The sequence below is a fragment of the Alnus glutinosa genome, chromosome 6 (assembly GCF_958979055.1).
Source record: "Alnus glutinosa chromosome 6, dhAlnGlut1.1, whole genome shotgun sequence".
In the NCBI taxonomy this organism is placed as follows: Eukaryota; Viridiplantae; Streptophyta; class Magnoliopsida; order Fagales; family Betulaceae; genus Alnus; species Alnus glutinosa.
This window is the reverse complement of record NC_084891.1, coordinates 6559015-6572410: the sequence shown is the minus strand read 5'-3', so window position 1 is coordinate 6572410 and position 13396 is coordinate 6559015. Positions and strand designations below refer to the sequence as shown.

The 13396-nt window shown below is 39.0% G+C and overlaps 1 protein-coding gene and 1 pseudogene across 3 annotated transcripts in view; one reads left to right on the top strand and one right to left on the bottom strand.

The window, feature by feature from the left end:
• LOC133871099 (uncharacterized) overlaps positions 1-13396 on the top strand; it is a 101784-nt gene that overhangs the window by 70555 nt on the left and 17833 nt on the right. For all 3 annotated transcript variants that reach the window (XM_062308461.1, XM_062308462.1, XM_062308463.1), the window contains 3 exons: positions 256-484; positions 937-1302; positions 5164-5265. In XM_062308461.1, the coding sequence (XP_062164445.1) occupies positions 256-484; positions 937-1302; positions 5164-5265 (697 nt within the window). The remainder of the gene's footprint in view (positions 1-255; positions 485-936; positions 1303-5163; positions 5266-13396) is intronic.
• On the bottom strand, positions 10098-10196 carry LOC133872121 (small nucleolar RNA Z247; annotated as a pseudogene).

The window sequence follows — 13396 nt, the reverse complement described above, 5'->3', positions numbered from 1 at the left end:
AATGCAGCATGATATTTTGCTGCTCCATTGTCTTGTCCAGGTTAGGCCTGTTGAATCATTTTGGTTGTGTTTCTAAATGGCTTGCTAGTTTCATATAATTTCAGTATTTTATTGTGCAATGAATATCGCCTTTTAGTTGTGAACAAGTAGAAGTTGATTTATGCTAGTCAACTAATTTTCTCTCACCAATAAAAGGTACATTTTTTCAGATACTAGTTGTTGCTTAGAATCTGATTAATGTTACTTATACTGCAGGTATGAGCATTTGGCCAAAAGTGCACCGACAATATTGGATGATTCTCTTTCTGCCGATTCATATCTCAATGTTCTTTACATGCCATCCACCTTTCCTCGTTCAGAGAGATCCAGGCGGTCTCAAGAATTTGCAAACGATAATTCCTCCCATAGTTCAGACTTTGAGGATGGACCTCGCAGTAATCTGGACAGCATCCGATATGTTGAATGTGTTAACTATTTACAAGAAGTAAGCTTCATCCTTACATAATCAAGCAATTTTGGGTTTGGCATTCAGATGCAAGTACTTTTTTCTCCCGGATCTGGATTGGAAGTGTCTTTTTGAATTAGTTGAGCGAATTTCTAATTCTTATTTCATAGACATACATGCACATGCATTTAGTCAGATAGGTCTAAGAAATCTATGATCAATATTCCTTCTTTACATATAAAACTGTTGAGAAATGGTTCTGGCTCAAAGTTTGTTTCTGTTGGTTTATTTTTAGTATGGTATCTAGAATAATTCTAATTCTTTTCCAATATCTTTTCTTGTTTTTCTTCTCCCCATGTCATTGGTACATGCAGGCAGTATGGCTATCACCATTCACTCACTCTCTCTCTCTCTCCTGTGTAGTAGTTTATGATAATTTCCTAGATGTATTCATGGTGTGTTCTTAATATAATACTTTTTGACTTTTGCAGTATGCACGCCAGCATCTGCTGAGTTTTATGTTTAGACATGGTCACTACAATGATGCTTGCTGCTTGTTTTTTCCTCCGGCCGTTGCTCCCCCTCCTCAACAGTCAACAATGGGGGTTGTAGCAACTTCTTCCTCCTCTCCTCAAAGACCAGATCCTTTGGTGACTGATTATGGGACCATTGATGATTTGTGTGAATTGTGTATTGGTTATGGTGCAATTCCTGTTCTAGAGGAAGTGATTTCAACAAGAATGTTATCGGCAAATCCGGAGGATGCGGCAGTAAATCAGCATACAGCTGCAGCCCTTGTTCGTATTTGCCTCTATTGTGAAACACATAAACATTTCAATTATTTATACAAGTTTCAGGTAAAACTTTTCAGACCATATGTTATCGAATTCAAACTGAAAAGTATAATTTAGTATTTTGGTTCTTAAGGTTATCTGTCAGATAATCTTTTTTTCTTGTAAGTACAATTTCGGCCTACAGCTACATATTATGTCTCTATCTATGCTAAAATGACAGAAAATTGCTTTCCATGCTTTAATCTTTTCATAGTAGTCAAACGATGCACAAAATGCCCATGTAAATCTTTCTCATTGATTAAATTATTTAATTAAAAAAATGTATGCTTTCTGAAATATCTCTAAGGTCAGTGGACGGTTTAGATTTATTTAGCGGTGGGAAGGTCAGTCGTTACCGTCACTAGAGTGTTGAATTGTTCTTTCGTTTATCATTGATAGGATACTTAGGATATTTTAACGACGAATCAAGGCATTTGAGATTTTGTCAGACGTTGGGAATGGAGGAATTGGGTTAGCTTAGAGAAGTAAAGGAGTATATGGAGCAGTGATTTTGGGCAAGTTGAGCGTGATATGGTTGTTGAACATGGTTGAGTAACTGATCATAAAGGAAGAAAATTTGAGACTTCTACAGAACTTTTCGAGATGTTGTTTCTTGTATGTTGTGCAGTGGCGGGTGAACAACTATGGAAGACTTTTGGAGCTGTCGGAGTACGATGTAGGAGGTTGGTGTAGCTTCATTATCATCCCGGAGGGTTGAGATGGAGTGGTAATGGTTATGGATGTGCTGGTAGAGAAGGGTAATGGTTAGGAAATTGAGTTTCAGAGCAGGGGTAAAATGGGTAATTTTGGTATACAAACGGAGAAAGGATTGATAACTTTTGGAAGGAAGGTGGCGCAGGCAATGCCCAGAAATCACGTTGGACAAGCTGGTGATGATGGTGTGAAACAAATGATGGTCGATTTGGAAGGTGTATCAGATTTGAAGACATTGAAGAATTTATTGATTGCCTTAAAAGATGAAGTAGACTGATGTTTGGAGAGATTAGAAATGGGCTTGGATTTAGTGGGGACGGGGAATTTTGAAGTTCCAACGAAGTAAGGTCATGGTAATATTAATTTGAGTTTTCAGGTTTTGGGTTAGAGAAGAGTAATGAGTTGGGTCAACTTAGAGGGCCTAAAGGGGTGAAGATGGATGTTACTGCGGGCGTAGGGGCTCAATCTGCCAAGTTGAGATATTGATTGAAAAGCCCAAATAGAATGGTTGTGTATCGATGTTGGGAACAACCTAAACACGCGATTCAATGGAAAGTGAAGGTAAGTGTGCTAGTGCCTACGGTTGGCTCTAGCCCGAGTTTGGTGCTGGTTGTCGTGCAGCCAGTTCCTACGGCAGTTGGTATTAACAAGGCTTCTGGGCGATCGGAAGGCGTGGTTGATGGAGATGTGTCACCAGAAAATTCAAGGGATGTCAATTTGAAGACGAGATTGGATGAAGGAGCATATACAATTAAAGCCGAAGGGTGTGAAGCTAGCGGGAGTATCAGATTGGGCTTGAAGTCATGCTTAAAAAGTAGTGGAGGGAGTTGTTGCAAAGGGGTTTCAAGGGCAGAAGAAGAGAGATGTAGTTGATGGTTCAACACAAAGGAAGACGTAGTTTCGAGGGATGTCATCCATAGTTTATAGGGATGCCATCATGTGGATTGGACATATTTGGGGTTGAGAGGGGCCTCAGGTGGGATCTTATTAATGTGGGATAGGTAAGTGGGGGAGAAGGTGGAGGATTGTGTGGGAAATTTCTCAGTAGCGTACTCATTTAGAAGTGTTGTTGACAATCTTGAATGGGCCTTTGTGGGGTGTATGATCCTATTGATGGTGTTTAATGGAGGTATCTTTGGGAAGAATTGGCTAGCATTATGAGTTGATAGGAGTTGCCATGGTGTATTGGAGGTGATTTCAATGTTGTTCGTTTTCCCTATGAAAAATGAGGCGAGTCCAAACAAACCGCAACTACGTTGGAGTTTTCAGAGTGTATCTTGGATAATGGACTAATGGATATCCCTCTGACAATCATGATTTGCAGATGATACTTTGATTTTTGTTTTTAGGCAAACTCTGAACAACTTTGACATTTGCAATGTCTTTTCTTATGCTTTGAAGCGGTATCGGGGTTAAAGATTAATTTGGTGAAATCAGAGATAGTCCTTGTTGGTGATGTGGGAGATGTAGAAGGTTTTGCCCATATTCTGGGGTTTACTTGTGTGTGCTTCTTACAAGGCTATTGAACGTTTATTAGGACGCAAGGGTGGCAGATCTTATGCAGTCCATTTACTTATGCAATCCTGAAATGGAAGCATTCAGTGGAATATAATTTTTACTAGACTCGTACAGGAGTGGGAGGTGGAGTTGGTAACCTCATTCTTTGAGATGCTGTATTCCTTTAGAGTAAGGCAAGGAGCTGTGGATAGTATATGTTGGATCCCGTCCAAAAGACACAAGTTTGAAATGAAGTCATATTATCATGTGTTAACCATACCTACGGGTAACGGGTTCCCCGTTTTCTTGGAAGAACATTTGGAGAGTAAAGGCCCTTTAAAGGGTAGCGTTCTTTGTGTAGACAACGATGTTAGGAGAAATTTTGACATTTGACAACCTTAGAAAATGGAACGTCATTGTGGTGAATTGGTGTTGTATGTATAAGAAGAATGAGAAATCTATCCATCACCTTCTTCATTGTGATGTGGCAAGAGATATATGGAGCTCGCTTTTTAAGTTGGGTGTCGATTGGGTTATGCCTAGAAGGTTGAGAGAATGATGGTTAGTTGGGGAGGGGTGGCATAACATTTTGGAAATATGGAGGTTGGGCCCCTTATGCATAATGTGGTGTATTTGGAGAGAGTGGAATGCCCATAGGTTTGAAGATAGAGAGACTTCAGTGGATGAGCTGAAAAAGATTATTTTTAAGTCCCTTTAAACTTGGATAGCAGCATATAATAGCTTTCTATTTTCTAGTTTTTCTGATTTTTTGAATTGTTTTTTTCCCTCATTAATAGGGAGTTCTCTTGAATACTTTCTGTGTATTAGGGTTTCTGGAGGTTGGGCCTCTCTGTGCTTTTTTGAGAACATTAACTCTTTTTTTTTAAAAAAAAAAAGGGTTAGCTATCAGTAAAAATTTTTATTGCAAATTTCTCTATTTGTTAGCCTTTTCAACGGAGGGGGCATATATACGAGATAGTTATATCTGCAGCATGTTTAGTTAGTTGTGCCTTCTTACGCACTGCGCTTGTATTCTAGACATTAGACTAGAAAAAATCTAGGTACAAACTTCATTGGCATGTCCAAATCTCCGCAGAATAGATTGGCTATTCCTCTTATTCTATTTTCTTATGTTTACTCTGAGTTAGCAACATTTGCAAAAGCAGAGCTGCTCTATGATTCAATAAGCTGTTTAGAGATTCATTGTTAAACAACTCATACAAATTTCTTGTTCTCTTGTGGGGGGAGGAATCTCTGGTCAATAGAACGCTCCTACGTATTTTTAAAACTGTGAGAACAAGGCATCATATTCATTTGATATTGTGAAGGCAGAATTTCCTTTGTGGTTTGTATCTGAAGTATTAAGAGACTTTATGATCTGTTTCTCCTTTTAGCAGTATTCATTTTTGTTCAAACTTGTGAGTTGCAGGTTATGATTCTTATTTCAGATTTTCTCTATTACACTCGAAAAAGTATTAGATTTCTGTCATAGAGTGAGTTGGTTATTCCTATTATTTCCCAAAAGAAAATGTTGGTCTTTTTTCTGGTCGAATTTTCTTTGAAATTATTTTCTAACTCCAGGTTCATTTAAGCTTGATTTATCTGAACTTTACTTGAATTTAAACTTTATTAATGGAATGCTTTACTTGTAAATAAAAAATCTTAATGGTCCAGGTTATTAAGAAGGACCACGTTGCTGCTGGACTTTGCTGTATTCAGTTGTTTATGAATTCTTCTACACAAGAAGAAGCTATCAAATATTTGGAACATGCTAAGGTATTCCCTTTATTATTGATTTGGAAAACCCTAATCTTTTCTAATTTAGAATTGAATGATGGTTGGATAGCTTTGGAATTTCAGCACCATAGTTTGAAAAATACGGTTAGGATTGCTGGAGACTGAATGTAGGTGATTTTGGGACTGATAGAATAAAATTAAAATTCAGAATACGCTGTTTATGATGATTTTTTGTCCAGATCTTAGCTAAACTATCCAAAAACAATCATTGATGACTGAGAGGGAAGAAGAATTAATAGAACTAGACACTTTTCTTTTGGTAAGTACTATAATAGACACACCATGAGAGCTTCTTTTGATGAGTAAAAAATTTATTGAAAAGCAAAGAAAGGGTGCTATCCTAAAATGTGGATAGCTATAAAAGCTTCAATATGTAAATACCATTTTACTAAGCACGAATTACTAGCAGAAATAGAACCACAGTATATTGAGAAGGACCAAATCAAAACAAAGTATAATCCTTAGATTAAATTAATTCCAGCCTTATATAAAGTTCTTGTATGGTATAAACAATTTGCTTCACTAGCATGAATAGCAATGCTACAGAAGTATGTGAATAGTAGTTCAACATTACTGCAGTGCTATGACTACACATTTTTCTTAAAGAGGCTCTTCTCCAATACAATGTCTTTTCTTTTCTTCTTTTTTTTCTTTTTTTTCCCCTAATAGACGATATACATAGTTGATAAAACTTTCCTTGAGAAAATGATAAGATAGATCCGTGGATATCCTATAAAGAATGTTTGAAGAAATGTGGACCATAGAATGAATACATGCAACGCTTCACATGGTGTAAATCTGAAAATTTTGTGAAAAATATAAGCATTAATTTATTAGATACAAGATTGCCACATTGGCATTAAGTAAACAATATTCTAATCTGTCTATGTTAATTGAGACATCCTAGTCCACAAGATGCAAGAAGTCCTCTACTTACAAATACTCAATAGGATGGGAAGAGTATAGGATTTTAGGATATGTAGGTAAAACTGCATACAGCAATCGCATGGCAGTGTTAGAATATATAGAGAATAGATCATCTAGGTTACACTAGATATCTTTTACATGAATAGTTCTAGTACTGATAACTATCTACCTTATCACAATACTAAAGAGACCTAGACTAATAGAATATAACTAGTCTAAAGATTATCCATAGAGGAAGAATCTTGATCTAACTCTTAACACTTTACACTTATCATTATCGGATAACAAATCTTAATCTAACTCTAACACTTTACACTTATCATTATCGGATAACAAGTCTAATCCAATACGCCCCCTCAAACTCGACATGGGAGGATGAACGTTGAGGTTGAATCGGAACATGATGAATCGGGCAGCAACAAGTGGCTTCATGAGGATATCGGCCAATTGATCTTTTCCAGAGATGAAGCATACTTTAAGGAGCTTTTTAGTGGCCATATCTCGGACAAAATGATAGTCAATCTCTATATGCTTTGTGCGAGCATGATAGATAGGATTTGAAGCGAGATACGTGGCGCCAATGTTATCACAATACAAAATTGGTGGTTCTGGAGATATTACATCAAGTTCACGAAGAAGTGTTTGGATCCAAGTTAACTCTGCAGCTGTATTCTCAATGGCCTTGTACTCAAATTCGGTACTAGATCGGGACACCGTGGGTTGTTTCTTGGAGCTCCAAGATAAGATGTTTTTACCAAGAAGGACACAATACTCGGAAGTAGAACGCCGGTCATCAGGACAACTAGCCCAATTGGAATCTGAGTAAGCAGTAAGATGCTTTGTAGAATTTTTTGAAATGCAGAAGGTATGTTAAATTGTGGACTTTAAGTATCGAAGGATACGTTTTACTGCCGACCAGTGAGTGTCCCTAGGATCTTGCAAAAACTGTGATACTTTATTGACTGCAAAGGCAATGTCAGGCCGAGTAAGGGAGAGATATTGAAGAGATCCCACCGTTCTTCGGTATTGAGTAGAGTCCATAATAGTAGAACCTTCAAAACGGCTGAGAGTAGTGGAAGCCGACATAGGAGTAGCTATTGGCTTTGCAAGCAGCATGTTTGTCTTGGTGAGGAGATCATGAATATACCTCTGTTGGGAAAGATGAAGATCATCATTGTGCCATGTAGCTTCAACTCCAAGAAAAAAATGAAGAGGTCCAAGATCCTTAAGGGCAAAGGATTCGTGAAGGTCACTGATGAGCTGAGAGATGGCTGCTGGATGGGAGCTTGTGATTATGATGTCATCAACATATATTAGGACAAAGACAGTGATGCCGTGAGCTTTGTATATAAACAGAGACAAGTCTGATTTGGAGCTAGTGAACTTTAGATCAAGTAGTCGAGTACTTAGGCGCGAAAACCAGGAGCGGGGGGCCTGTTTTAAGCCATATAAGGCTTTGCAGAGCTTGCAAACAGTTGCTGGATATTGAGGATGCTGAAATCCAGGAGGTTGAGCCATATGCACAGTTTCTTGAAGGTGACCATGAAGAAATGTGTTGCTAACATCCACTTGCCGAATGTCCCAACCTACAGAGACAGCAATGAAAAGCACAGTACGAATAGTAATAGGTTTGACCATTGGACTATAAGTTTCAGCAAAGTCAATTCCAGGATGTTGGTTAAACCCTTTCGCCACCAAAGGAGCCTTGTACCGTTCTATTTCTCCATTAGCTTTTCTTTTAATTCTGAAATCCCATTTGGAGCCGACAATGTTCATTGAGGGAAGAGATGGAACTAGAGACCATGTTCCATTTTTGAGGAGAGCATCAAATTCAGCATTCATTGCTGCACGCCAGGCCAGATGTTTGCTGGCTTGAGAGAAACAAGCAGGTTCTTCTTCGTTGGATGCAATGGAAGCCGTTAGAGCTTGAGGAGGGTACCTCACCCTGCCATCAGTGAACTTGGATGGCTTGAAGATCATATTCTGTGACCGAGTGGTCATGTCATGGACTCGGGTTGGAGGAATTTGCATGGGGGCGGAAAAGGCTAGCTCGGATTGAGAAGGTGAGGGCGGTGTGTTTACTGTAGGTGAAGGTGATGGAGTAAGTGGTGTGTTTGGAAAAGTCAGCAGAGGTGGATCTGAACATGAGGCAGGAGATTGAGGAGTTAAGGAGGGTATAATGGGAATAGAGATCGAGGAAGGTGTTATAGGAACAAGAGATGTTGTAGTGGAAGTAGGAGTTGAAAAGGGGAAGCTGTTTTCATTGAAGACAACATGTCTTGCAATATAGACTCGACCGGAGGGAAGATGAAGACATTTATAGCCAAGATTTTGTTTGCTATATCCAACAAACACACAAGAGGAAGATCGGAAGGAGAGTTTAGAGGAGTTATAAGGTAGATGAAAGGGCCAGCATTCACATCCAAATATTTTAAGGAATTTGTAGTCGGGAGGAGTGTGAAAGAGAGACTCAAAGGGAGATTTTCGGTTGGTTACTTTAGATGGGAGACGATTTTTGAGATTAGTGGCTGTTTTAAAAGCTGAATCCCAAAGGTTAAAGGAACATTTGTAGTGGCAAGAAGGGATAGGCCGGTTTCAACTATGTGGCGATGTTTTCTTTCAACGGTTCCCATTTGATGATGGGTGTGTGGACAACTTAATCTATAAGAGGTTCCCATGGAATTAAGGGCAGATTGAAGTGGGCGAAATTCACCACCATCATCACTTTGGACAGATTTTAATTTAGTATTGAAGAATGTTTCAACAAGGTGTTTGAAACGAAGAAAAGTTGAACACACTTCAGATTTAGTTGCAAGAGGAAAGAGCCAAGTGTACTTGCTAAAATCATCAACCACACTTAAATAAAAACGATTGTTGTTTACAAAATTTACAGAGGCAGGGCCCCATACATCAAGAAACAAGAATTGAAGGGGAGAATTTGAAATAGAAGGTGAATAACTGAAATGAAATCGGTGACTTTTGCCCTGTTGACATGGAGAGCAGACGGAGGAGGACTTTGATGAAGACATTGGCAGTTTATTTGACTGGACAACTTGGTTGATGATTGGAGAGGCAGGATAACCAAGCCTTAGATGCCACTGATCCAGGGAGACTTTTTCACCAAGGAAGGCAGCAAGTGACCGGTAAGAAGAAGCAGCAAAGGATGGCCATGGATAGAGGCCGAGCTTACTCGGGCCTTGAAGGAGCAGTTGGTGAGTTCGAAGATCCTTAACACAGAAAAAGGTGGGTGAAACTCAATGAAAACATGGTTATCACATGTGAATTGGTTTATGGATATAAGGTTTTTCTATATTTGAGGAATATGAAAAAGAGAATAAATGAAAATTACATGAGGGAGTGGGTAAGAGTCCATGACCAGAATTTGAAATATGCAAACCTTGCCCATTGCCCACTCGGATCTGATCAGTGCCATTGTAGTTCTCAGCATGCATATTGAGGTTCGCCAGCTCATTCGTGAGATGGGCATTAGATCCGGTGTCATGATACCATTAAGAGTCAAATGCAGTAGGGAGGGAAGCCAAGTTTGCATTCAGGGGAGAGCTTTCAGATTGGTATCCTTGTTCAAACCGGAACCAGCAAGTGGCAGCCGTGTGGCCTAGCTTGTGACAGACTTGACATGTAGGGTGTTGGGACGGACCATAAAAGGAATATTGATGAGGTAGTCCTCGACCACGGCCACACCCCCTGCCACGAGAGAAATTAGTGTTGCGGTAGCCCGTATTGGAGCCATGATTGTTCCTTGGATAGCTAGGAATTTGACGTTGAGCAGTGTTGGCAGTAGAGATGTTGATTTCAAGAGCTGTTTTGTGAGACTCCAGACGCAGTTCATATGATAACATGTAGCCATAAAGATCAGTAAGAGAGATAGAATATTGCCTTGTTGTGACAGAGGTAACAAAGGGGTCATAATCAGCACCCAGTCCGGCAAGGATGTTTGAGATTAATTCGGAATCTTCGACGGGTTTACCAATGGCAGCCAAGAGGTTTGCAATTCCCTGTGCTTTTTGGAAATAAGCAGAGACAGTTTGAGCATTTTTCTTCAGATTTGATAGTTCTTGCTTGAGTTGGAGGATCCGGGATTGGGACTACACAACAAATAGAGTTTCGAGAGTGACCCAGACTTCCCGATATGTTGTAAGGCCAATAACATGGGGCAGTGTTTCCACTGAGAGCGTGGAGATGATGGCGCTGAAGATAATGCGATCTTGATGATACCATGGAGAATGATTGGGATTGAGGATGAGGAGACCAGAGGTTCGGTCAGGGATGAGTTTTGGAGGCTGAGGGAAGGTGCCATCAACATAATCGAAGAGGTTGTGGCCTTCGAGAAATGGAACCATGAGGAATTGCCATAGGATGTAATTATCCTGGGTTAGTTTTTCAGAGATGTGATGGTGCACATTCTAAATAGGAATAGGAGAAGTAACTGGGATGGAGATAGGAGGTGGGTTTGAGGTGGTGGTAGAATCAGTGTCAAAGGTGGGAGCAGCCATAGATGTTAGTCTTGACTGGTTCTAATACCATATAGGATTTTAGGATATATAGGTAAAACTGCATACAGCAATCGTATGGCAGTGTTAGAATATATAGAGAATAGATCATCTAGGTTACACTAGATATCTTTTACATGAAGAGTTCTAGTACTGATAACTATCTACCTTATCACAAGACTAAAGAGACCTAGACTAATAGAATATAACTAGTCTAAAGATTATCCATAGAGGAAGAATCTTGATCTAACTCTAACACTTTACACTTATCATTATCGGATAACAAATCTTTATCTAACTCTAACACTTTACACTTATAATTATTGGATAACAAGTCTAATCCAATAAAGAGTACACCATGTTTCTGTCAATTTTATTGCCTGGAATTCTAAGCACATGACTTCTGTTGTGGGAAACTCTATGGCATTGATGACAATACCCTAGACATAGAAAATCGTGAAAGACTGCATATCTTGTGTAGATGACAACATTGAGGAAGGAAATGATCAACTCTCAACTTATGTAATCCATAAGTTGGCAGGTGCCTTGCATCTAAAACAAGATAAATTCATGATGAGCAAGTGTAATGAAGGTCTTTGACCTCGAAGTAATAATACTATATTCCTTTTGACTGTCAATCGTTTGAGTGAGGATGTTGAGCGGGAAATTATCAACTGCTTTCTACTTATGCTTTTCTATATTCAAAAGCCAAGTGCCTTGCATTTAAAACATGTAAATTATCCTTTGACTTCTCAATCGAAAGATCTGTTTGGTTCAGCGGTTTCAAAACGTGCGGTTTGAAAAAATAGGAATTTCAAAACTTAGTTAATGAAAACGCAATTTTTAAAAGCGCAATGGTGTGTTTGAATTGCTGTCCTTGTGGTGTGTCTGTCAACTGTGGGTGTTCAGGGTCAATGGCTTCAAGTTGGGTCCTTCAAAAGGTGATGGACATTCGCTATATTGTTGGTCTATCATGTGAGGGGTTTGAAGGGGAACTAATGGCGTTGCTTACAACCATTGAAACGAATCATAATCTGGAGGGATGGGTTTCCACATCCAAATCAGCCATCAGAAGTAAGAGAGTTAAAAAGATTGCCATGCTCCATCAACTATTGTTCTCCATGTGGCAAAGGGGAGGGGTTTTTCAGTTTGTCAATGAAGCTTAAATTGTTATCGTGGAATGTAAGAGGGTTAAACGAGGGGGAGAAACGTTTAGAATGAGAAATTTGCTTAGAGATTGGAAGGAAAATATTATTTGTCTTTAGAAGACCAAATTGGAGTTATGTCTTATAGTATTGTATGTAGCTTATGGGGTGAAACTGTGGTGTGCACCTCTTATCACTTTCAGGGTGCTTTGAGTTATATTTTGGCTCGTAACTTTTTTTTTTTTTATATGTAGGTGATTAAGCAAATATCAATAGAAAGCGTAAAGTGCCCTACATACACATGAAATATACACGAGGAAAACCAGAAAAGACAAACAAAAAGAAAAATCCAACAAACGAAAAACAACAAGGCACCCACAAAATAAATCCCAACCCCACAAAGAAGCCTTAAACCCACAAACTAGCCTTGCCTTTACCCCGACTAGAACCGTTGCTAACTCAAAGTTAATAGAGCATTCCAAATTTTGCTGCTCCCTCCACCCCTTCGGTTTCGAGACAAAACCCTCATCCTCCCTATGGGTGCCCTCGTCAATGATAGTCAAAAGATCCAAAAACCTTTTCTCATTACTCCCAAAACAGATCCCTATTTTGGCTCGTAAACTTAAGGCCTTGAAAGTTGATTTAAGAGATTGGAATGAGGAGGTGTTTGGCAACGAAGAGAGAAATAAAAAGCTTATTTTGGATGATTTTGGATGATTTATAGCAAATTCACATCTCTTACAACCAACACAATCTAATTCAAGGAGACAACTTTTCATTATTCTTTCACTATTCATTATAATCATTTTCATTGTAGTGTCTGAGTCAATACTATTACTTTCTCTCGAACCTTGAATTGTAGAGGAATATAATAATCTCCATGGAGTTATGAAGGCTCAGAAAGCTACAATGATTAATGATTTGGTGAGGTCAACTCTTTTGGAAGAGGTGAGTTGGAGACAAATATTGAGGGCACTGTGATTAAGAGAGGGTGACAGGTGCACAAAGTTCTTCATCGAGTGGCCAATTCGAATAGAAGGAATAATTCCATTGATCAGTTGGTGGTTAATGGTACAGTTTCTTTTGATCAAACTATGATCAAAGAACATATCTATAATGATTAATGATTTGGTGAGGTCAACTCTTTTGGAAGAGATGAGTTGGAGGCAAATATTGAGGGCACTGTGATTAAGAGAGGGTGACAGGTGCACAAAGTTCTTTCATCAAGTGGCCAATTCGAATAGAAGGAATAATTCCATTGATCAGTTGGTGGTTAATGGTACAATTTCTTTAGATCAAACTATGATCAGAGAACATATTGCGCGGTTTTATGATAACTTGTTTACCGAACAGCTCAGTTGGTGGCCTAGGTTGGATGGCCTTATTTTTATTTTTATTTTTTATTCCATTTTGGGGAGGGGGGCATTTGGTTGGAGAGACCATTCGAGAAAGATGAGGTCTTCGAGGTGGTGAAAACCCTTACTTGTGACAAGGCCTTGAGGCCCGATGTTTACTATGGGTTTCTTC